The sequence below is a fragment of the Thermobia domestica genome, chromosome 1 (genome assembly GCF_964235325.1).
Source record: "Thermobia domestica chromosome 1, izTheDome1.hap1.1, whole genome shotgun sequence".
Lineage (NCBI taxonomy): Eukaryota > Metazoa > Arthropoda > Insecta > Zygentoma > Lepismatidae > Thermobia > Thermobia domestica.
In genome coordinates this window covers 125,531,142-125,557,959 of record NC_137454.1, presented here as the reverse complement: position 1 = coordinate 125,557,959, position 26,818 = coordinate 125,531,142, and the positions used below count along the sequence as shown (strand labels likewise).

The 26,818-nt window shown below is 34.8% G+C and overlaps 1 protein-coding gene across 1 annotated transcript in view; it reads right to left on the bottom strand.

Moving 5' to 3' along the window:
- The window catches only part of LOC145688992 (insulin-degrading enzyme-like), an 81,829-nt gene extending 61,645 nt beyond the window's left edge, over positions 1 to 20,184 (bottom strand). Inside the window, 8 exon segments of the mRNA XM_081763143.1 lie at positions 530 to 667; positions 3,146 to 3,346; positions 4,331 to 4,533; positions 8,172 to 8,294; positions 9,759 to 9,928; positions 10,468 to 10,675; positions 11,464 to 11,678; positions 19,971 to 20,184. Coding sequence (XP_081619269.1) covers positions 530 to 667; positions 3,146 to 3,346; positions 4,331 to 4,533; positions 8,172 to 8,294; positions 9,759 to 9,928; positions 10,468 to 10,675; positions 11,464 to 11,678; positions 19,971 to 20,032 — 1,320 coding nt within the window. The 5' untranslated portion in view covers positions 20,033 to 20,184.
- Between the last annotated feature and the right edge of the window lie 6,634 nt (positions 20,185 to 26,818).

Sequence of the window (26,818 nt, the reverse complement as noted above, 5' to 3'; positions counted from 1 at the left end):
TCAACTGACATAACTCAATACTTTACTAACGTATGAAATTTTGCTTGTAAGGAACATTGGTTTATGTACACATATGTAGTAAAACAGCGAAAACGCCATTGTTTTAACAGCTATTTGGCATGGGTAAAATATTAATAACAGTGAAAAAATTAAAATATACAACTAAGAAGGTAGCAGAACAAAGGTCTCTGGCCCTTTTTACTCTTCGAATTTCATTTCTTTTGTACATAATTAACATCTGTATGTTTTTTCAAAATTCCTGAGAGCTCACTTTCATAAAAGAATTAACCAAACAATTTATTCCAAACATGTTTTCATAAAAGAATTCATTACCACTTCCCCAGTAAAACTTTCATTTTGGTCAAAACTTTAAAATGCAAATCCTGTTATTTCAATCCAATACAACGACATTCTAACACTAAAAACAGTGTCAAATTTAAGCACTATATAAGCACATATGTTGGCATTAATATTGAACTGTTTCATTCCTTGTTATATAAAATATACATGTCAATAGTCAGTTACTTACGTGCATATTACAAGCAGAATTTGAGACATAATTTCGTGGAGCTTCCTTGTCCTTGAAACGAAAATGCATAGAAAGGATATCACGGTATTCTTCGAAAATCCACTTCTTAGGTCCTTCTGTCTTCAACATATTTATATACTGGAAAAGTGAAATAAAATTGATTGTACACTGATTTAAGCTAATAAATACGGTATAAAAGAAATAAATTATATTAAGAAGAATAAACAATGAGAATTTTTTTACAGGAATAAAATGTGAACCTCATGTATTCGATTTTGTTTTAATATGTGATGTAACATTATACAACTAAATACAGTAAAATAAAATAGAGTGAAAATGTGCGATCAGATTGTTGTGCAACGACATCTTGTATTTTCAATGTAATTTTTAAATATCTTTTTTTATATTTCCGGGCAATGTATGATTTTAAAATATGCACTAACCAGTGTGAAGAAGAAGAAGATAATACGAAAAAGGAAAAGGAATCAAAACTGATTATAATGATTTGTGATGAGTTTTTGTCTTTACGTTGTCATAGCAACGTTTTGTAAATAATCGTTAAAATTCAGGAACCATTATAGAAGGAGATGTACGCATAATCATGAGACGTGTATTTAATTTAATAAGTGTGTGCCACAATAAAGGCGAGGAAAAGTTAAAATGCAATATCGATTATCTTAAAGTGATTTTTAGTAACATAATCTAGATGTAATTGGACTGAGGACCTGTATATAACGAGTTACGTTATAGTTGGGGATCGAACCCGGACCTCCACCTCAGTGTGCGCTAATTACTAAGCTAAATAAAGTAAAATGAAATAGAGTGAAAATGTGCGATCAGATTGTTGGGGATCGAACCCGGACCTCCAGCTCACAGTATCAGTGCGCTAATTACTAAGCTACCAATTTACTTCTACAACATCCAGACGTTTTTATTTCTGAGATCGATGAACAGTCATTAAATCATCACTCCTATTGAGCTTGAGAAACTTCGTGTCCATAAGAACTACCTATGACAGGTGAATTTGAAGTTGTAGAAGATACGTATGTTTACGAAAAAATTGGCTGTTTCCTGAAGTTCTTATATAATGAATAAATACGAGGTTGCGTTGAAAAAGTAATGAACCTGATTTCATTTACTATTTTTTTACGAATCAAGGTTATCTCCTTCAAACTAGTTTTCTTGGGCAGCTAAACAGCGAGGAGGCGTTGTTTCTATTCTTCGGAGCAGTGTGGAAGGTTTCCAATGGAATATCATTTAGTTCACCGTTTACACTTTTCTGAGTATCCATATCAAAATGGTATCCTTTCAAATGGTTTTTGAGCAAGAGGAATACAAAGCCACAGGAACTGAGATCAAGCGAGTAAGGGGGAGGGGGGAGGACTGAGAAACTATAGGAATGCTTTTCTCTGAAGAAAGAAAAAAGATTGGAGAGTGCAGTGTGACATGGTTGTTTAGAACCATGTTGCGCACACTTTTCTCATGCCCAAATCCTGTGTTAAAATTTGATGGATATTAATTACGATCCAATGTAATTCATTACTGATCATTCTCACCATCAATCGACGATCTGACCTCACAAGAAACTTCACTCTTTCTACATTATTAACCAATTTTGAGGTTGAACTCCCGCATGAAGTTCGTCTCTACTTGTTCTAGAGAACTAAACTACTAAACAGAACTTGTGCAACCTGAACACTGAGTCCTCGATAGAGAATATTATCCATAAGACCTTTGTAACTACTCATAGGTCGCAGTAGCGGATTTGCCAAGCTTTACACATAATTTGATAGCACAACGTTGCTCAAACTCCAACACCTCACTAACACAGCTTCACTTCAGACACTCTCAACAATCGTCTCCCAACCGCAGAAAGTTCAAACTTTATTGAGTCAATGGCAAGGGTGAATTTTACTGCCGTGAGAAGATGGAGGCAGCAGCAGTGTTGTCTGGTCGTACACAGTGTTGCCAGTCTCATTACGTTTCTAACATATCTCATATATTAACCTATGAACTTGGCCATGATATTCAGTATGATGAGTTGATCTTCTATCCACGATTTGGAGTGGAAAAATACAAAATTATGCAAAACTTGATTAAATAGCAGGAAGATGAGAGTTCTTCAAAGCAATTTTCATATGTCAGTAGATCATTTGATTGATGGTTGAAGCATACATACATGAAAATTTCTGCAAATAATACTTTCCTTGCTGAAGAAGAATCTGATTATAAATTGGGATTGTGAACTTTAATAATCATGATACAAAATTATTAACCACTAAATTTCGCTGAACAAAATATAAATTAAATAATAAATTAAACTAGATGCAAAAGTCAAATGAAGTAAAAATCTTAGCTTACGTGCTCTCAATAGTGCAAGACAACTAATAAAAATTTTGACGCTAGACATAGTCATAAGTTAACGAGCAAACGTTCGGTGTAAAGAATAAATCGGTAGTTAGCTTTATTCATGTGGTACAATGTCCAAACTGTGTAATCTCGTGTAATATCAGGATTTGATTAATGATCTCTAATACTTGCAGTGTTTAAGATAAGACTTTTACTTTTATTAGATTCGCAAAGGTGTCCAATATCTATGTTTAGAGCAAAAACTACCTGAAACATAAGTTTCACAATATCGTCCACGTGATTAATTCCTTCCTCGGTTAAGTCCACATTGACTCCAAAAAATCCGAAACCCTTAGCACCAGATCTTGATCCACATACTAAACTGTTGCACCAGCTTTTCGCTTTTAGGGCTGACAATAAGCTGCCAGGACCTTCATGGCCTAAAAGATGGCTAATGTAATGACCAGGCTAGAATAGAAAAAAAGAAACATAGAAAACCATTGTACACCACATTATATCATCAGTCTCACAAAAAACAAATAAAAAAAATGAAATGAAATCTTTGAGTTTTACGTCCTACGGTTATGCCGGCTAGGGTAAAGGAGACGAAAAAAACAAAACTGAAATGAAATCTTTGAGTTTACGTCCCGCGGTTATGCCGGTTAGGCTAAAGGAGACGGTGATGATGAAATGGTGGAATGAAGAAAGTGGGAGGAAACGGGAAAACCCCGAGAAAACCCACGCACACGATGTTTGTCCACCACAAAGTTCACTTGGCGGGGGCTGGGATCAAACCTGGGACCCTAAGCACCAGAGGTGAACGCTCTACCACTGGGCCACCGCGGCCCCGGAAATAAACAAATAAACAAATAAAATTAGTCATAACAGTTAATGAAAATTACACATTGCGAATGTCTTAAAATTCAGGTTCTACTCATAATATTACGTGATTAATTCTGAGCAACGTCATTCAATGAAGTATGCCTCTTACAGCTGAGAGGCACATCACATAATGTAACTTTCAAAGAACAAATTAAAAAAAAAAAAATGCTTCATTAGCGAGGCACCTTTATTTGGATCTAACCTGGTAGATAAGTTCCTTTTATGGCTACCAAAATAGTTGGTACTTAGCACCGTAGCACCACATTTTTCTACTGTCTTATCCAGTGATAAACGTCTAACAGATACCACCTATCAATCTCATCCCCAAACATTAATAGATATCCTTTCAAATTGCTTGCAGAGAAACGTTTCCCCTAATATTCAGAAAAAAAACTAGTTAAAGTACAATAAAAACACATTATTAAATAGTTTCTACTTTCGCTAACTAAACTATTTACTCCATATACATATGAAGTTTTTATTTTTTTATACAAAAGTAATAATATACCTCAACTAAAATTAAAAGTTAAAATTTATCATGCATTATGTAAATCATATCACCCTACTTACCCCTGCTTTATAATACTCTTGAAGGTCTGGAATTGGGAAAGTAATGTTAAGATTTCGAAGATCCTTCACTGGAACTATATATCCTTTCATCTGAAGTTGTTCCGGTCCAAATGGGTGTTCCAACCATATAGGAACTTCCACATTCTTATTTGCTACACCGCTAAAGAGTTTTAACACCAACTCCTCTAAATCATCTAGATTGTCTGCAGAAAATGAAAACAATGAACTGTAAGGTCATGGAATTACGTTTTTTAAAATTATTATTATTATTATTCGGTAAGTAAAGGTACCGGTACACTACTTTTCACTCCTCGATAAAGGATACGTCTTAATTATCCTTAACAATAAAGTGTACATCAAATGCATTTATTGCATGTGTAGCCTCCCAATTATACCACTTTGTTTCTTTATTTGAATGAAAAATAATGCTTTTAGAAATATCTTACAAAATAGGATAATTTTCTAAACGTGACAGTATTGCTTTTTCAGAACACATATACAGGGTGGTTCAGTAATGTTGGACAGCCCTGAATAAATCGGAAACCAGCAGAGATATTAGCAAGAGTGTGGTGGATCCAGATACTTGTGGAAGGGGGACGTCTTTTGAGGTACTACACAATGTTACCAGGTCAACAGTGTTGCCAGCTCAGTACAAAGTTGTATTTTTTTAAATGGAACATATAGAAGTTTATGCCATCAAAAGAATTAGTACAGAATGTGAACACGAACAAGCGAAACCGCACCTGTCAGTGTTGCCAAATAAGGAAGTTATAAAGCTTCAAAGATCAAGAAATTAGAGTGTCCGTAGAGCAAAACTAGCAAAAAGGCAAGAAAAATAATACTACGGAATGAAAAGGAGGAACCAAAAGAGTAAACCAAAGAGCGCACAGCATCCAGTGAGTAACATGGTTGCCACAGCAAAGGGGGGAAAAAATTGAAAATTTTGCAGTTCCCATAGAAGGAAAAGTGCCCATATGACATAATGCTGGAAACACCATAGAAAGTCCATGTAAGATTCAGGAATCCTAATAGCGTTTGTTCGAAAGCGATATCTCTAACCGTTCCCGAGATACACCAAAGGTATGCGGGGTTTGCAACACTGCATAATAATTCCCTCGCCCTCCAAACTATTTTACGATTAGACTCGTGTAGTTCTTACATTTTGTTGAGCGGGTCATTTTCATTACTCGTTGCCGTAGTTTGGAGGGCGAGGGAATTATTATGCAGTGTTGCAAACCCCGCATACCTTTGGTGTATCTCGGGAACGGTTAGAGATATCGCTTTCGAACAAACGCTATTAGGATTCCTGAATCTTACATGGACTTTCTATGGTGTTTCCAGCATTATGTCATATGGGCACTTTTCCTTCTATGGCAACTGCAAAATTTTCAATTTTTTCCCCCCTTTGCTGTGGCAACCATGTTACTCACTGGATGCTGTGCGCTCTTTGGTTTACTCTTTTGGTTCCTCCTTTTCATTCCGTAGTATTATTTTTCTTGCCTTTTTGCTAGTTTTGCTCTACGGACACTCTAATTTCTTGATCTTTGAAGCTTTATAACTTCCTTATTTGGCAACACTGACAGGTGCGGTTTCGCTTGTTCGTATTCACATTCTGTACTAATTCTTTTGGTGGCATAAACTTCTGTATGTTCCATTTAAAAAAATACAACTTTGTACTGAGCTGGCAACACTGTTGACCTGGTAACATTGTGTAGTACCTCAAAAGACGTCCCCCTTCCACAAGTATCTGGATCCACCACACTCTTGCTAATATCTCTGCTGGTTTCCGATTTATTCAGGGCTGTCCAACATTACTGAACCACCCTGTACATAAATAATATAATGATTATTATAGACTCAGCAGATTTTGGGGTGATTTACTTGTTATGTACAGTATTTTTCAAAAATCCATGTTTCAATTCACTCAGTGAAGTGAAATTCGTATTACATAGTTCTCTTTAAGTTAATTTGTAAATACTATGCACTGAGATCACGTGACTGTGAGCGTTCATGTAGTTTCAAGATGACGTCAATTCAAGAGAGTGAGTTCGCGCAGACCAAGAGCATGCGAACAAACAGTTGACTGAGTGAGGAAGGACGTTGTGTAGAGCCCAAGGAGTCGATTTCACGAAGTTCTTGGAGTAGCATAAGCCGCAATCTACGATGTTTACGATCCTCCGGAATCGAAAAATGAAATGAAATCTTTGAGTTTTACGTCCCACGGTTATGCCGGTTAGGCTAAAGGAGACGGTGATGATGAGTAATGAATGAAAATTGTGGAATGAAGAAAGTGGGAGGAAACGGGAGAACCCCGAGAAAACCCACGCACGCGGTGTTTGTCCACCACAAAGTTCACCTGGCGGGGGCTGGGATCGAACCCGGAACCCCAAACACCAGAGGTGAACGCTCTACCACTGAGCCACCGCGGCCCCTCCTCCGGAATCGAATTCATGCTAAGCAGCTGGGGATTAGGCATATCTAAAACAAGAAGAATCAGGAGACCATGTTGGAATTATGTTGAGCTATGCCTCAACCGGACACATGTTGATAATGCATGCAATGCTGAGAACATCATGTTCTCAGGTAAGGCAAAATTCTACGTATCATGAGAGGCGAGTTGATAAAATTACCAAGTCTCTAGAACTGACCACCCATTCGAGTTTAAAACCTACGGTAGTCTATGGACTACTTAATCAAACCTTTCTTCTACGAGGAAAATATTGGGGCGAGGGCATGTTACCTACCTCAACATAGTGGACTCCTCCTCTTTCCCCAGTTGGTTGTACTATGTATTAACAATGAAGTACGCTCCCAACTGAGTCCCTTCCCGCTTTCGCTCTTGCAGTCAAAAACCTTCCGGATCAGGAATTTGGAGGCAGGTGGATTAGCCAGAGAACACGCACCATGTTTCGCAAAGTCACCAGCCCTCACTCCATGTGGCTTTTTGCTGTAGGAGTATGTCTCGACGGAAATGTAAGCGGAATAATCGAGTCTTTAAATCTGGATCTGGATGATCTAAAAGACATCCACAGTCATCGCGGATATTTCGGATCGTGTGATGTCAAGTACATGAAACGTTGACGTGAATCAATATAGGTAGTTACTAATACTTTAGTCGTTTTAGAATCCTCTTTCACCTTATTTTCAATAACAAGCTGTGTTTACGTATGGTCTTAATGAGAAGTCCAACCAAAATTAGACTTAATCTTATAGGAGTACAATTACCAAATCTTATTTAGTAATATTTTCTCGTAAGTTTTACGGTTTTCTAGTATGCTTTATAATGAATATTACACATCACTAAAATCTTTATTTTTTTCTCTGAAAACTCTGACAACCTTATATAGGAGTAAACAGTTTTTTTTTTTATGTATCTACAAATTATATGAAGTTGGTTTCCTGTATCTTTTAGCAATAAACTTCTTGTTGAATCTAGTTAGCGTCAAATCCAGGCAGCTGAAACAATTATCTTTTCTGTGCTCAACTGTGAATTTAATATCTAAGTGAGTCTGATGAAGTTTCTGAAAAAAAAAGCCTGTAATTACTCATCTCTGCTATAAACTACGATGATTTAAGATGATTAGAATTCACACGACGCATTACAGGTGAGTATTAGTTTATCTTAGAATAAGCTGCTAGATTGTACTCGTGTTAAAATATTTCAGTAGTTTTATTGCAAACTTGCAAATACGGGCCGCAATTGCTGCAGATCTGAATATGCCTAATGCAAGCCACCCTTAATTTCTCACCGCTCAATATTTTAGACTTCGAAGTAATAAAAATTCGTTATAAAACAGTAACTTGTCACGAACACAATTTGAGAAAAGAAAACAATACTTACCTTTTCCTAAAACAACAAGACTCATGATGTTAGACGAATACCATCTTTCATGAAATTTAAGAAGCTCTTCTCTAACGTTAATTCCTAGTTTCTTTGGGTTGGTATCGAGTGTTGTTTTGTTCCCTGTGAAAATACAGTACATTGTTTCTATCCTAATTCAAAACTTAATTAACAATACTATTTTAAAAAGTGACAGTTCTAACCTACCTTGTTAAGTTGCTTTGTGGTCTTTCTTAACGGACTAAGTCAGTCACATGAAGATCGAATTACTTTAAGAAAATATCTTGCTCTTTAGGTACGAGTTATAAAAATGTTATTTTGCAGAAAACAAATCATTTCTTCATTTACGATAATTTTGCATGTAACTTAACATTTAATATGCAAAATTCTACGTAACTGATAGTATCAAAAATTATTTTATACAAAAGCTAATCGTTCTCCATGTGAGTGACCGACATGCTGAAAAAGACCATAGTGACTGAAACCGAGCAATAAAACTCTTAAAAATACTATTTAAAAAGATGGACTCAAATTATTACTTTTTAAAATAGTATTTAAAATGTGTCAATTACTTTCTTTACATAAATATGAAATAAAAATAATTTATCCCTCTGCAGCAATACAGAAGTTACATAGAATAAAATCTTAGTTTACTGTTAGAGTCACTCGATGATAATATACACAAATAACTGACAATGCTCCATAATGTGAACAGGGAAAAAGAAACTGTCCCGAAAAGAACAACGTACATGATGTATTCCACCACAAAGACAAAATGCACTCAAAATTTGAACATACGAAATTACGTTCTATGATTCAGCTGATATTCACATTAAATAGTGCTACCAAATACGAAGAGGAGACAGCTTAATAGATGAAGATAAAAATTTTCGTAGTAGTAATTTACTTGCTTGCGTAAGGTACAGTAATATATATATATATATATATATATATATATATATATATATGGGATCTACGGCAGTATATGGGAGTATTGGCAGTATATGGGATCTACGACGCGCTGTATATACTAAGCTGTATTTACCTTGACATTAGATATAGGAAGCTTCCCCTCGATACAGAAACTCACCACTACCATAAACCTTTTGGAAAAACTTTCAATTAACCCGCGCCACATCTAGAGTGATGACACAACGCTACTTATCAGTTGCCAAGTTGCGCTCATACAAACGTTTCATGGACTTCTGTACCTTTGGCCTATTAAAACGGAACATTACTAAACGTCGAATCACAACTTAAGGTATTCTGAAAAGTATGCAAGGACGAGTGGGCTAACCTCGAACATACTGTGCTGAATAGATGCCTTCTTCAACTGAAGCTTTGAAGTAGTGCAATTGTTCAGGGTAGTCATATTAAACACGATCGATGGTATTAAAAGAGTTTTATAGCCTAATACAGTTGGATGTAATTCATTGTCATAAGGATGAAACGACCTGCCGAATACATTATCGTTTCCCAAGAAACTAATTTAATCATAAAATACGACCTAAGTGAAGTACGATAATTTCGATAATAATGAACACATTGTTATTCAACATATGAAATTTATATACATAAAGTACTCACCTGTACCAAACTTATTGTAAGCGTGGTTTTTCTTCGATGTGTGTCTTTCCAATTGACCAAGCCTCCATGTATCATTCAAGATATTTTTTTCATGTTCAGAATGCACTGCATTCATTTCTCGTTCCGTGGCACTTTCAGTAAATAGCGGACAGAGGAAGAACTGGGCAAACCTAATAATTCAACGAAAAACGATGAGCAAATAGGTTACACAAGACACCAGAATAACTTCAATAGAATATATGCTGTCCGCAAAAAATTCCTATGCTCTTCTCTCAGCTTTTAGCTTAGTTTTAGAGCTTTTCATTAGCATGCCAATTGATACACGAGTATGACATCTCTGAACATCACTACTATGAAATTCAATTTTTGAGAGATTCTAACAGTTCAACGAAAAATTCTAGAGAAAAATAGTTCTAACCACTTACCTCAGGTAAATAAATAATTCAATTGTTGAATATCAGTTATATTATTAATCTGCAAACATGTACCTTGTTAGAACATAGTTTTGTACTGACTGAAAAGTTACAGCGGAAATTTTTAACACTTGTTTTTAGAATATATTGCAAAATATGAAAAGTACGTGACACACCTTGTGAACTTCTAATAATATAAAACTACAAAGAAATTCTACGACATAAAGAACTCCAAAGTTTAATGCTACAGAAACTCAAGTCTATTTGTCGTAGCCAAATATTGAAAATATACGTACCTATCTAAGGCTCCAGATAAATGCTCTGGAACAATATCGAAATAGTAATTTGTATGGTCAGCAAAAGTAATAGCATTACATGTACCTCCATGCTCTGACAAAAATTTGGTGTACTCGTTTTCTGATGGGTACTTTTCTGTACCCAAGAACAGCATATGCTCGCAGAAGTGAGCCAAACCTGGGACATTGTCAGGATCATTCATAAAACCTGAAACGAGTTCGACAAAAATGTTAGAAACAAAACAAAAAATAAACGGTTATTAAAATATAAACAGAAATACTACTAATAACTAGTACAAAACAGATCTGTAGAAATTAAGGAAATATAACAATTTAGAATATTAGTTATTACCTCATAATACAGTACCCGGAAGATGCCAGCAAACAAAATTTTCCGTATATTCGAAATATGAATTAAATCTTAAATATGCTCTCAAAACTCAGTTCATAGTTTTACACGGAATGAAAAAGTAGAGCTAATGATATAACCAGGATGTTGACAGTTAAAAATTAAGAAAATAAACTGTTCTTTTCATTAAATTTACTTAATCTTCTTCCTGCATCAATTTTAGGTTACAAATTCTCTCCATTATTCTAATAATTAAAATCATGCTATAATTAATTTGCATTTTATTTTGTAATTCTATCATCATAAAAAAGCGCACAGCACATTAGCTACAAATACTATAAAGTGAAGTGCACAATTATCGATATATCATTTATCAGTAAGTATAATATCTCAGAAGCGAAAACACGTTTCTACAATAAGCAATACCAATAAAACAAAAATCTTCGCATCTTTTTAATATACACTGGACTGCATCTTTTTAATATACACTAACAAAAGGAATCAAACACGTTCTCTGATGGCAAAATAAATGCCTTGAAATATTTACTTCTCATACGTAAATCAAGAATCGATTTAGTAATTAGCAGGCACCCATTGGTCAACTAACTTATCAATACCGAACAATTTCAATAAAACAACATTCTTACCAACGTGAACATCCAACGCTGCTGCAGATTTATCTGTAGTTGAATCACTAATCAAAAGAACTTTCAATTCATTCTGAAGCTCGAGACCCCTGTAAAGTCTTTTGTCTTCTTCTGATTTGATAATATTGTCAACTCGTCTTTTGATTTTCCCAGTATTCTGGGAAAAATCTCTTGTAATTTCTCCCATGACTAGGCTGCGAGCATTTGACGAAAACCTACAATTATACATTTTCAGTAAGGGTACTGCGATGACTAAATGAAGAAGTTATTTTCTCCCAATTATCAACAGCAAAATGAACAGACATCTACCACAGTATTAAGTAAAGCTAAGTCTATAAAATGTTACGTGGCCTCATTGAACTAATGTTCTACTATTACGCACTACGGGTGTGCCGATACCACTTTTTCACCGATACCAATACTGAAGAGACCGATACTGTCGATACCGATCCTTTCGGACACATTTCTTATGTGTAATGTGGAAAACTAAAAGGGATCGTTTGTCGGGAATTTGCAAAATGGAGTTATTAACATAATAGAATAGACCTTAAAATTCTGAACGAAAAGATACCTCTATAGAAAAAATCTTAAAAATTGAATTTTTTATAAAATGATTAATCATAATTAACGTAAAAGAGTTGTTGTAAGAAAAAACAAAGTTAAAGTTTTCCAAAATACAAAATCAATGTATTTATTGACAAACTACTTAAGAGATGTAACTCGTTTTAAAATATTCTTTAAAATGTCCTTTACAAAATCCATTAACTTAAAAAGAGCCTCATTGATGTCAAAAATTGACTTTCTTCATTTATTTGTCTCTCTTGTAAAATTAATCTTTCCGACAAATGGTCCCTTTCAGTTTTTCGCATCAAATATATTGTCATGAATTTTCAGAATAATGAAATGATCAACATTGGGTATATTAGATATAAAGATAAAATTTCATATACAAATACAAAAAGCAGAATTTCATATTAGGTTCCACACACAAAAAAATATATTTCCTCTAAATTTAATCCAGCTCACATAAAATGAACTAAAAAGAAGCAAATAATTATATAGTGTAAACTTAATTCTACGAGTCAGTGCTTGGTATTTAGAGATAATGTACTTTGATAGTTGCATATTGCATTTACTAGTCTCTATTACATAGTCTACATGCAGTTGCAGAGATTAGACGTTAAAAGTGGGGGGAGCAAGACATGATCTGAATATTTGTATAAATTTTAGTTTTCCTGATTGTTTCTAATACTTTGTTTGACAAAAAGTTGTATAATTAAAAGGATACTGTTTTTCCAGTTAAAATACCGTATATCGTATTTCACATTTTATTAAGTAAATTGACCAGAGCAACGTAAGTAGGTACTAGCCCTTTGTCCTATTAAACACCGAAGATCTACGAAGAGATTTGATTCCTTGCTCATGAACATCTTAAAATTCTGTCTGGAAAATTGTGAGATTTGGCCAGTGGCCACCGGTCACTATTTGGTACCAAAATGTTCAACATCCTCTTAGGTATTGATCAACATCAATATCATCTCTCTATGACTTACCGTTCCCAAGATATTGGCCAAAAAAGCTCCGATTTTGGGAGATTTAAGAAGCTATATCTCGGGAACCGTAAGTCACAGAGAGATGATATTAGTGTTGATCAATACCTAAGAGGATGGTGAACATTTTGTTAACAAATATAAACCAGTTGCCACTAGTTATATCTCCATTTTCAATATATATACGGTGATAAAAAGTTACAGCTTTAATACAGCTAATTCAACAGACCCCCTAATATGCAGGTTCCAAATATGTAAATGTATTATCTACTGAATTTAATCAGATACATTTAATATACAATTTCATATAAATTTAGATAAAAATAATTCTTTTTAAGTTCGTTCTGGCAATGCTCTTCGAGCATTCTCAACTGTTTCTTGTTTTCTGTTCAAAGAAAAAAGCTAACGAAAAGGGCACTGTTGTGTCTGCTAGTAAAAAAAAGACACAGTTTTTCTTTCACCACCAATCTGTAACTGCGGAATATCATAAATGCTGTAGGCAAAACAATGAAAAAGGTAGTTGATTCCTATTACTCTCTTTTTAATCAATATTCCTTACTATTAGAAACAAGAAAAGACATTTTAGGAACTGTCGATTTTTGTGCAATTAAAGAATAAGCTGTGAAAGACTTTTCTTGTTTTGCGAAATGTTCTCTCAATTAGTTTCAAAGCGGCTGACTAACATATGCAGCTCTTGTAAGAAGAAATGAAAGTGCACTGGAATTATTGCGCTCCGAAAGGTTAATTTTTGGATCATTCTCCGTGGCAATTAAAACGCAATTCATGTAGCTTTCTGAACTCCACGAGAAGATAAATAACCAATACGTATTCACGCCACTGCAAATATTATATGGCACCATTTTTTCCCTATGAACCAGTAATACATACAAAAACTTTTCATTTTAAAATTAAACCATATACATTAAGAAGTCACTTCAAAAAAGTGGGGGAAAACTGCCCCCTCCTGCCACCTAATCGCCGCCCCTGCATTCATATAATGCAAAGGGATACTATCATTACAAATTGTTATTGTTTTAAAAAAATATGCGTGGTGAATCAGGTGTTGATGTGTATACCATAAGAAAATAAGAGAGTTATTTAAGCGAAGCCGAGAACGATAAAACTATTTACTAACTTTAAAACTACTTGTTTTTAACTAGTAAGTAGCAGAAAATAATGAAAGTGTGCGTGGGTTTCTTTCGTATCATTTTCTTCTAAATCAAAACCTCTGTTTTGTTTGCAATTCAAATGACGGGTCTGCTATCCTGACCATAGGCGCCCGAAGGGGGGGGGGGAAGGGGACTCCCTGACTCGCGAAAATGTACTCGTAATATAGCAACCATGGAATGGGCCCTTCCTAAAAAAAATTTCTTCGGGCGCCCATGATCCTGAGGACCTTTGGCTTTTCTTCACCAGTATTTTGGTATGGAGGGACTAAAAATATCAGTTGAGTCCGAGTAGTGCAAATCAAAGACGTACACATGCATAAAGAAATCGATTATACAATTGATAACAATTTAGATTAACTTTAAGCCGAAAAGAAATCGATGAAATATAAGTGTCACTGTTAGCACTTTGCCTCCGTTTGTATTGATATAAACGGCCAAGCGCTCTATTCTCTTGCCGATGGTTGTATGCATATGCATACACGGAACTTCAGCACGTGTTAGATGACCTTGAAACTGAGAAATGTAAACAAAAACAACTGGATGGCAGTTAATCCTGTGTTGGGCATATAAACATGAGTTATGACCTATGTGTCAACCTTCACATGGTTATCAGAAAAAAAAAAACAACAACAAAGAATTGTTTAGTCTACCTCCTAAGACGCCTTTGTGTATGTGTTCATCAGAAAAGAGCCAGGAGAGAAAACTTGTCCATTTGTTCTCATTTTTCCGCTTTGATTCAACGAAGGTGCTTCTTGAACGTGGGTTTGTGCGTATTATTCATTTTTTTTTCTCGTCTTCTTTTTGTGTGAGAAATAAATATTCCGAGTACGAGTGGCGCAATATCTGCAAGTCGCACCGTCCTTTCCATGGAGGAAATTTCGGAGATGGTGAACGATAGCGATTCAGATCTTTAGGAATCAGATGTCGATGAGAAAATTTCGCAGGTTTCTGAAAATGAAGAAGACATTATTGGGAAGAGAGGTGAAGTTGGACCATTCAAAAAGATACGACAAAATGAAAGTAATGATTCTCAAAGTGGGTGGCGAAGAAGATATTTTTCCACTTTGTAGATCTGTGTCTTGTGAATACGTTCATACTTTACAAGAAAAGAACAGGTAAAAAATACAAGCTTCAGCAGTTTCTGCGTCTTCTGGCTGAGGAATAGGCTGTAAATGTCGGGATCAACACAACTGAACGATCTCGCGCCTCTCCTGCGGGAAGGTTGATTAGCAAGGGCCATTACGCGTACAAACTGCCCCCGAAGGCACCAGGTAGCAAACAAAACAAGCAAAGACTATGCCATGTGTGCTACAAGAGAGAAAAACATCGTACTGGAGAACCTGCGAGAAAACTGACAACAGTGTGGTGCAGCTCTGTGTATCGGGGAATGCTTCGAGATATATCACTTGAAAGAGAAATACTGGGAGTAGGTTTACGCCAAAAGTGTTTCGGGGAAAGTGACAATTTTTTTTTTTTTTTTTTTTTTTAGATATTCGAATTATTTATAATAATGTACATTTTAGTGTTTGCCTTGTGCTAATTTATGTATATGTGTAAGAATAGTGACTGGAATATAGTAAAAACATGCGTGAAAAAAATTAGCAAGTTTGCAACACTGCTGACTTTTCATGCATAAAGATAAGGCTGTATTTTTTTTTAAAACTAAAATAGATAAGTCCTTTCACTAAAAATGTGTTAAATTTAATTTAATTATCTCTTAAAACGCACGATCCATGGCTTTTTATAGAAAGCTTTAAAAACCACCGTCACCAGGGTTTACAGAATTTAAATACCCTCCGGAGACAAAGTGTTAATACTAAACAAATTGAAAATAGTTCGAAAAATGTATTGGTAAATATCGGTGTCCATTTGTCGATACCGATACTCCCGATATCATCGATACCGATATATTGGTACATCCCTATTACGCACATATGGAAATAGACTAACAACCGATATTTACTGGTATACCATATTGATTTTGAACACTTTTTAAGAGAAAGCATATTATATAAAGCAATTATATTATAGAAAGCTATATTATATAATGATTCAGAGTGAAAAATGGGGGACATAACCAGAAATCAAGCCCGAATCTCTAACTTACCGTGCAACTGTGCCACTTTGCGTAGCGCAGTGATTAGCGCATCGTCACGATAAGCAAGAGACTCGGGCTTAGCTCCCAGCTCAGTCACACACTTTTTCACTCTTTAAAATTTTACTGTATCCGCAAATGAAGAGGAAGTGATGAAAAAAAAAAATGACTCCTCTTATCTTTTGATATGTATAAAAATATCTCACTCTAAGACTTCAACCATGGAATAAATTATTACTCAAAATAAATAAATAAATAAAAATAAAATAAAATAAAATGAACATTCATTTTCTATGCATTTTTTTTTTTGGAAGTTGATCAGAGACTGTATACTAAAGGTACTATTGCAGTGTTTGTGTGATGGAGCTGAGACGAAAAATCATTATAAAAGCTGTCCGGATGGCAGCTACAAGATTTGAATTCCAGTCCTTCTGGCAGTCACTCACATTTTCGGCAGTTCTTTTATGAGCTTATTCATTTTCTGCTTGAGGAAATGGATACCGTAAGGAAGTTATTTTTCATTCATGATTAACAAAATTTTCTTAAATATAACTCATAAAAACACATATAGCCCAAAGACTACGTGAGTCAAAGACTTAGAAGTTACAAAATCTCCACTCTTGTACATGATTTCCATTGGAAAATGAAATGACATCGTTCAGTTTTACGTCCGACGATTATGCCGGCTTGGCTAAAGGAGACGGTGATGAGAAAAGAAAAAAATGGTGAAATGCGAGGAAACGGGAGAACCACGAGAAAAACCACGCATACGGTGTTTGTTCACCACAAAGTTCAATTGGCGTGACCAGGAATTGAACCAGGCATCACATGCACCAGAAGTGAACGTTCTACAACTGAGCTACCGCGGCCCCAGTATTTCCATTGAAGTAGTATGACAAGAACAAGCAGCCACATGAATAAAAGGAAAAGTTACTCGTAAAAACATAGCAGAAGAAACAGTAAGCTTACAAGTTAGTCTAGGATAGAATAAGATAAGGTGGAGATAAGGAAAAGCACGAAATTAAGTAAACTAAACATGATAATACATATATGTATTAATGAATTAACGAGCGTTAAAAAAAAAAAAAAAGTTATTAAACCAAATAGGATTGGGATAACGGTTAGAGGAAAAATATGCAGAAATGAAGTTATTAAATAATAATGAGAGTAAACTGCATAAAAAGCATGACACTAAGAAAATGAATACTGACTCAATCTGGCCTGACATCCGGGAGCATAAGAAAAAGTATACATTTGGTAAGTACACATCTAGTTTCCAGGCCGGTTCGCGGACCGTTGAAGATATCGGAAGCTGTGTATGAAATACCGATAATGCAAATGTACATTTAACTTGCTATTTGGATGAATTTCTCCGATTCAGCTCTTTCAAATTTAGCAATTACACTTGGAATCGAGCAGTCCACTGGTTCACCTTCCGATTTCTTCGTACTGCTCATTGAAATGAGTGCGAATAATATCACTAATTGATATGGATGTTAGTTTGCTTTCCTCTGACAAAGGTACACATGTGCAAGTCTTCCTTCTGAGCAGTCGAGCTGTTTGTTTTGTCATTAACAGTACAATAACAGACTCAAATCTTTCTATCCTAGACATGGAAGAACACAAGATCAATGTGATCCATAGTATGAGGTATCATCCAATATTAACTAAGATGGGAATTCAACGCGAGTCTCCGGCTTATCCTGTAGATGCGTCAAACATTCGCTACCGGCCTGATCAGATCTTTTTCTTTGTACGTCAATGCTCTAGTAATACAAAGTAAAATCTCTGTTATTTACGATACGTTTCAGCTAAATTTAATGTTTCATAATGAATTATTGTCTTCGGAACTACAGCCAACAGCGTTAAGTAACTAATAATAAAATAAATAAAAAAAAAAAATGATGTTTTATAAGCAGGGGTCCGATTAAAACTTGGATCCCCTGCTTAGGTTCCAAGTAAATGAACTTTGGGGCCTTTTGTAATGTGATAGTGCACATTTAAAGTGTTCATATTACAAACTGGGAGAACCCAATGGCCTAATATAGCAGAGAAAAAGTGTCTTAAAAGTTTTTGACTCGCCGCATATGTCGTACGTTGCGCAAATTTATTACGTGAGGGCGTGGCAGAATCAGTAGCATCTGTGACTCACGGGTTCGATTCTCACTAGGGTCAACTTTTTATTTTTTTGCTTCAACCAATAAAGTAGACACTTGTAGCTACAAGTAAAATGTTAATTCACCTTATGTTTATAATGAATTAAAACAATAGAAATATTCAAATCAGTTGTAAAATCTTTCAATGTTTCATGTTAACTATCAACGAAATGTAATCTAGTTCGTGAATATATTGATATCACGTGTTATATTATGGTTACCACAGTCGTGTAAAAAATGTTCTTTACGCTTCGCTTTTGCCACTTTTGGCCCCAATACTAAACAATTACATTTGCGTATATGTTGAATCTATCCGAGCTGCTTTAGTAGCGTGAGCAATTAATCTTTTGATCATTACTAAACGTGATTTGACTTCTTGAAGATACAGAAAGACCCGTGGTTTTGCTTCTTTGCCGTAAGAATTGCAGTTACTGTTGTCCTTACGAATGTCTTCTCGTGCTATGTCATCAGAAGATCGTTAATTTGTTACTTATAATTAGCAAGGTTTTGACTTCGAACTTTTTCTTAATTATTCATTCAATCATTCATTTTGTTCAGAACAGAATTTTTTTTTCAATTAATTTTACTATTGATTTGTATTACTTAGTTCTCTCCACTCATTTTACTTCTAAGTTATCTTACCATGTCGATTTCTAATTCAGGTGTGTCTTTGATTTTCTACTTGAGCCTCTACACTTTATGCAAGGCAAAAAATCTTTTTTAATTTTCACGTCTAATTTGAGCCTCAAGCACTCAAGCGTGGTGTCATTGGACTGAACTCATAGAACACTACGTTTTCTCAAAAAAAAAAAAAAAAAAGTAATAATACTACTACTAATAATAATAAAAAATACGGGGCAAAGGTACTCCTTTTAATCGACTTAACCGTTATGGGTATAAATACAACATACGGACATATACCATACAAACGAAAGTATAAAAACACGAACCAGCCTTTCTAGGTGGCCTCTAAAAGCAACAAGTGTATCTAACGGAGGCAGGGCAGAGTGAAGCTGGTGGACCAACGTTCGGAGGGAGCAAGCGCATAAACGATAGTAATGGAATATACTCTGTATCTCATGTTATTAGATACCTTACGTGTCGGACAGTTTTAACGCATCACTTAACACTTTGTACTGAGATTGAAACTGTTCTTCATGGATTTGTTATGCACTATCACGTAGTGAGAAACATACTTTGGATTATCCCTCTCTTCTATGGGGCGTCCACTGAACAACCATTCTAGCTTTTTAACTGATTTCTAGTTTTTCACATCTAAAACTACCTATCTCTATTAAAAACTAATTTATAAAGCGCACAAATGAAATGAGAATTTAATACTTTCCTTCGAGGGGAAAAAAAAATTCTTACATCAGAAAACGGTATAGTGTATCAACAAATGAAACGTATATTTTATTGCTGTGATATTCTGTAATTAACTATTTAAAAACACAATATTATGAACGACAACAACTGGGTTAGCAGAGCATTAACATAAATGTGGCTCCAAATGCGAGGAGTAATGTTCCCTACTAACCCTGGTCGTCGCGGAAGCCAAGTATATAATGATACATGACACCAAAAGTGTAAACGCAACATTCACCTATCGTAGCAATTCCAAGTGTAAATTGGGAAGCTTTTTTAGCCTTCCAAAAATTATATTACACAATATAGCATATTATATATTGTATACTATGAACAAACACTCCAAGATCGTTGCACGCTAAACTACGTCGCATCCAATGTTGCCAACAAGTGGATTCAAATACTAGCTAAACGTACAATTTTTTTTTTAATAATAATACTGCACATTATACCTAAAAAAAAAATTAACAAAGAAAGTAAGCAAAATACTTCCTAACTTTATCTATATATATAAAAGAGAACGTACAAATCCTTTGTGAACTCATCACGCTAATACGGCTGAACCGATTTCTTTCATTTTTGGGGGGTTGTTAGGATTTGGACCCTAGATGGTTTTTATCATATCACTTTAATTTTTAATTACCAGTGTCTTGAGATAATGGACCATTCAAGTCTCCATAGTTCATCATAGGTAAAAATAAACGTATGTATATGCAACCCGCATGACCACGTGACTCGGCGGGTTAACATAAATGACAGGCGCTTGCAATTTGAAAGCGAAAAAGTAAAAATTATCTAAGTAACAAAGTTTATTGCGTTCCGGGGTGACCGCAGCGAAGCGGGGTGAACGCTGCTAGTTGTACATAAAACACATTGTAATAATTTTCCTGCTACACTATAAAAAGACGTCTCCATTTACATTAAGACAAAGTCTAAACGTAAAATATACCGAAAACAACGACAACAACAACAACAACTACTACTACTACTACTACTACTACACTACTACTACTACTACTACACTACTACTACTACAACTACTACTACTACTACTACAACTACTCAGGCCCGTAGCCAGCCCAAAAATGTAGGGGTGGCCGGTAGAATTTAGGGGGGCCCAATCCAACCATATTATAGTTCATCACCATATTATAGTTCATTTGCCAGCCTACCATGAAAATTTTTTGAGGCCAGTGAAAATTTAGGGGGAGCCCGTCCCACCCTAGCCCCCGTGGATACGGGCCTGCTATTACTACTACTACTACTACTACTACTACTACTACTACTACTACTACTACTCATAATAATAATAATAATAATAATAATAATAATAATAATAATAATAATAATAATAATAATAATAATAATAATAATAATAATAATAATGGTAACAGCTTTAAACTTAACTATAGCAAGGCAGGAACTTTTGGAACTCACAAGTAAACCTTACGTTTGGGTGAATCGAGTTGCTGACTGAGACACATATGAGAAAGTAGTACTAAATGTGGTCAGTATTTCAGTGAAGTTTTAGGTGCGAAGCTCCAGGGGTTTAGGAGATACAGCTACCAGAACATCACATGAAAGTACAGAATAGTCTTCATACAGTTGGAGGTAAAAGCTCTGTAAGACCTCTTGTAACGACAAAAGGTGCATAACAAATATATGGGTACATATTAGGACTAGGGGGAAGTCATATAGTAAGGGTATACCTGACGGCGGCCATCTTGAAATCCGCCATTTTGAATTAAGGTTAAGTTTTTAAAATAGGAATAGGGTCATGTGATACATGATTTAAGACTCAAATTTAATCAGAAGAACAATGGTGACGTTAATTTTGATTTTCGCGCAAATGGTAAAAAGTTACAGGGAAATTAAATATTGTTGCAGCATATGTATTAGTCCTTTACCCCACCTTGTAAATTTTGTTTTAATGATAATAATTAAATAAAAAGCAGATGGATAAATATTAGGTCTATGGTAAGAGTTGCCTTGTTGACGGCTTTGTTAAATCCGTCATTTTGAATCAGACAAAAGTTTTAAACAAAACGCATAACAGTGACACCTTATTAATAGCAAATTTTACCATAAATCCAACGGTATAACCATTTTTGCTTTATCATTAACCAGCATTTGTTATCGCATAAACAAGTTGCTAATTTAAATAAAAATGACCAAAGTGGAACTGAGTCATAATTGAACTTGGGTCTTTGGTGTTTTCCAGAAAAGTCCTCAATTAGTACAATCAATATGTAATTCAGAAAAGAGTGCATGACTTGCACAAATGCTTTGCTCACAGTGAGCACACCTGACACAGGCAATCGAGTTACACTTGACACATTTGTCGTTAACAATTCCGTCAAAGCAGTAGTCGTAAGAAGCGATCCATTTAACTTTGTGCTGGTTAATGATAAAGCAAAAATTGTTAAAAATGGTTATGGTAAAATTTGCTATTAATAAGGTCTCACTGTTATGCGTTTTGTTTAAAACTTTTGTCTGATTCAAAATGGCGGATTTGAACATGGCCGCCATCAATGCAACTCTTACCATAGACCTAATATTTATCCACCTGCTTTTTATTTAATTATTATCATTAAAACAAAATTTACAAGGTGGGGTAAAGAACTAATACATATGCTGCAACAATATTTAATTTCCCTGTAACTTTTTACCAATTGCGCGTAAATCAAAATTAACGTCACCATTGTTCTTCTGATTAAATTTGAGTCTTAAATCATGTATCACATGACCCTATTCCTATTTTAAAAACTTAAGCTTGATTCAAAATGGCGGATTTCAAGATGGCCGCCGTCAGATATACCCTTACTATATGACTTCCCCCTAGTCCTAATATGTACCCATATATTTGTTATGCACCTTTTGTCGTTACAAGAGGTCTTACAGAGCTTTTACCTCCAACTGTATGAAGACTATTCTGTACTTCCATGTGATGTTCTGGTAGCTGTATCTCCTAAACCCCTGGAGCTTCGCACCTAAAACTTCACTGAAATACTAATCACATTTAGTACTACTTTTTCATGTGTGTCTCAGTCAGCAACTCGATTCACCCAAACGTAAGGTTTACTTGTCAGATTTTCCTTAAAACAGTGATGCTATAGAGCTCTTCTTTTACTTGTACCTTCTGCAGGCTGTAGGCTAAATAAGAAGGATTATTTGTGAAAGTAAATTATTCAATTAGGGGGATGAGAATATGGAAGGAAAACGGGATACCTCGAGAAAGCTCACGTTTATTGAGATCAAATAAGGGATCCTTCGCACTAGAAGTGATCACACTTCCACCGAGCATAGGCGACTAACACATGTAAATAGTGGGGGGGGGGGCAAAATTGGCCAATAAAGATTAAGTGAATTTTATAATAATAATAATAATAATAATAATAATAATAATAATAATAATAATAATAATAATAATAATAATAATAATAATAATAATGTTTTAATCCTCCACATTGTTTTGGACATGCGCATTTTAAAAGTGACCTAGCATTAAAAGAATGCTGGAATCTAGCTCTTTGTATGGATGGTTTACCAAAATCTGAGAATCTTGAATTTTTCTTTTCCAGCTTTTGAATATGTATGGTTCACTAATTTTGACCCAAGCATATGCATCTTGAACATTATAGATGAAAACCTGACACCATTAAAACACACACACAGTTATATATATAGAGAGAATTAAAAATGATAAACACTTAGCAATTTATTTCAGTGCTTTGTATTTGAGAGGTAGTTTTCCCTGAAAGACAAGATTTTTTGGATATTGTTTGGTGCCCCGAAAGTGGAGGTGCAAAATGCTATGTTTGCCCCCCCCCAGTCTGGGAAGTGGGGGGGCAAATGACCTCTTTTCCCCATGGCTCAGGCGCCTATGCCACCGAGTCATATTACCCTCGAGGCAATGACATTGACCCACACATGAGAGTGATACAAATAAGATATTTATCGTGGTGACCAGAGGTATCGATAACCCACTTCTAAAAAATATCTATGGTGCCAACCCACCTCCTAAACCTGCTTCAATTCATACTTTTCTGAAATAAATTCTTATATGAAAAGAGGTTCAACCACTACTAAGAACAAATGAATTGAAATTCACATCTATGAAACAAAAATTTTCGAAAATTATATCTAATAGCTAAAACACGTTTTTATTGCATAGGTAAAAAATATATAAAAACATTAATTAGAAACATCATTTTCTCTTTTCGTATATAGGAGGCCTCAGCGGAACACATGAAAGTGGCAATAAGATAATATATATTCCTATAAATATCAATTTGTCTCATATTTTACGTGAACAAATAGCCTCGCTGCTGACGCTTCCATTAAATCATAATCTTCATTCGTTATATGTTTTCTTCGAGTTTATATGATTGGTATATTATAATTACTAGCTTTAGCTTTAAAATTGCGTAATTGGCAACACATCTAGTGTCTAAATAATTCGTGCAAACAAAACACTAACAATATTCCATATATTGTTGCAAATATACTCTGAAAAATTACTAGCTAATATTTGGATCAGGAACTTAAATCATAAATTTTAATTCATTTTGCTTCATTTACTTGAACAAATCAATTAGTTTGATAGTCAGCCGCAACATGCAGTGGTTTGAAAGAGTACCAGAGAACAAAGACGTATGAAAAGTATATATAGTAAGATCGATGAGCCAGTAGTCATGAATAAATTATCTGTAGGCTCATTCCATAACGGTCTCGCAAAATTTGCCGATCGCAACTAATGACAAAACCAGCTTTAATTTTTTTATACTGCTTGTAGACGATCCAAGAAAGCTTGAACAAGACTCTTGTTCAAGACTATTCAAGACTATTTGATGAAAAAGATGTCAGCACTGATTTCATTTTTCTCTTGAATTCAATAGTTTCGTTCAAGAAATTTTGTTTCGGTCCTGTTCTAAACAATCCAATTCAAGAGCATTCAATAGCCAATCAGCGTTCGAGTTTAGTGCAGGAAAATACAAAACAAGTATGATGGCGTCGTGAGACAGAGCTGCAGTTGAATAATAATTATCTTTTCGTTACTCTTTTCCATAATTATCTGATATTCCAGTGTGTATTATAATAAACAAAACTAATATTTGCGCCGGAAGATATTGTTAGTATTTTTTGTTGATAATATTCACGATTAATATAGTTATAATGCTTGCATGCCCATAACTTACGTTAAATTTTGAGGCAATGAAAAGTAAATATTAATTTGAGAATTTAATATACAAGAATACCGGATGTAGATTAAGAAAAAAGAGTTCATAAAATAAAAAAAATGTACAACTGACTTTTCTTGATTTAATAAGACGTTTTGTACTGTTATTAAACTCTAATAATATCAAACAATTGCGTACAGATTGATAATATGCTCGCAAACTGAAGTATCCTGAAAATGATTACATGTTATCCTACTGTAATCTAATTATTTTATCACGAAATCCACACGTAGTATTTGAGAAGTTATTTCTTAAAGTGGAGGTTGCTTTCACGCGTCTAGATTAATTTTGCTAGTGCTTTCCCGTAAGATACAAAAATGCATCCTAACATATGCTACATACAAGACTGTGCAATAATAATAATAATAATAAAATAAAATCGATATGCTATTTAACAGTGTCGGGCAGGAGCATTGAAAAGGGTCTACAGGAGAGTAGTTCGTAAGGAGCAGGCGCGTCATTGACGGAGGTTATAGTACAAGAATAAGAATCATGTATAAATTAGAATAGTGCAACAAACCCTTGACATCGTATTCACTCATTTGAACTGAACTATAGCTCTTGTAATGATTTGATACTGGTAACATTAAACTTCTAAACATAAAATACTGGTTTCCTACATTCTAGAGGCATGTTTCGACAGTGGGAATTATTACGGTATCTCAGATAATTCTCCTTCATACACATCACACATTTTAACAGTAAAATTACTATTCGTTTGACGTGTTATTCTTAACCAGTACCAAAACAGGGATAGATTTGTGAAGAAAGTCTGATGCAGATATAGGCGGTAAGTCCTGTAGCTGAAAAGTATTATCATTGTTTCGTTTGGTTTTCTGTGATTTCAGCCCTTTCTTTAAACAGTTTTCGATGCCAAAGCATAAATAACATCATAAGGCAGTCATTGCCTAGTGATACACACAATTTTAGGAAACAGTTCGATTTTTTCTTTTTGAGTGTGGTTCTGTCATCAGCACGCCATTTGAAGAATCAGATTTTTTTTTCATAAAAAGCTTAGTATAGGGAACGATTTTACACCTAATCAGCGCTTTACTTTTTTAACGCCACTTAACCTTACTCGCATTTAATGTAAAAGGGACTAACTACTTAGCGAAAATTCGATGGGATTGCTGCAAAATCAATTGAGCTGTTTTCTAAATTATTTAATATAATCTATTAAATTACAAATGCTTGCAGAAAGTTACGAAAAATATGCTGATATTATAGCTATTCATACGCAGGTCTGAATTAAATCAGTACACAGTTTCGCTTTCATTTGTTTTTATAGTTACAGTCTCTCGTTTTGGACTGCCATCTATGAACCAGAATATAAAACATTCAATATCTCTATGATCGTGTAAAAGTTGTTTCAAGTCCGTTCGAGACACTTGTTCAAGTGTCTCGAATACTCCTTTGAACGTGTAAATTTGAGGCATTGAATGGTCTTGTTCAAGCTTTCTTGGATCGTCTACAAGCAGCATTAGGGAGGAGACAGAGGGACAGAAAGATTTTTGTGGAGGCATAATTCCGGACTCATTTTCACGGATCCTAAGAATCTCAGATATCCTCCGATCTAATTGGCCGATACAGATAGGACATCAAGAGTCATGACCTATATATAGCGAAAAGTGAGACCAAATGCTGTCCGCTCTCGTAGCCGGGGGTGCTAGCGCAATCTTCTAGTAATCAAAATCATTTCTGGCGTGGGTTCAAACACTGCCCAAGGATTTTTAAATATTTTTTAAAATTTTTCATAACACTTTTTTCATTAAAATAGGAT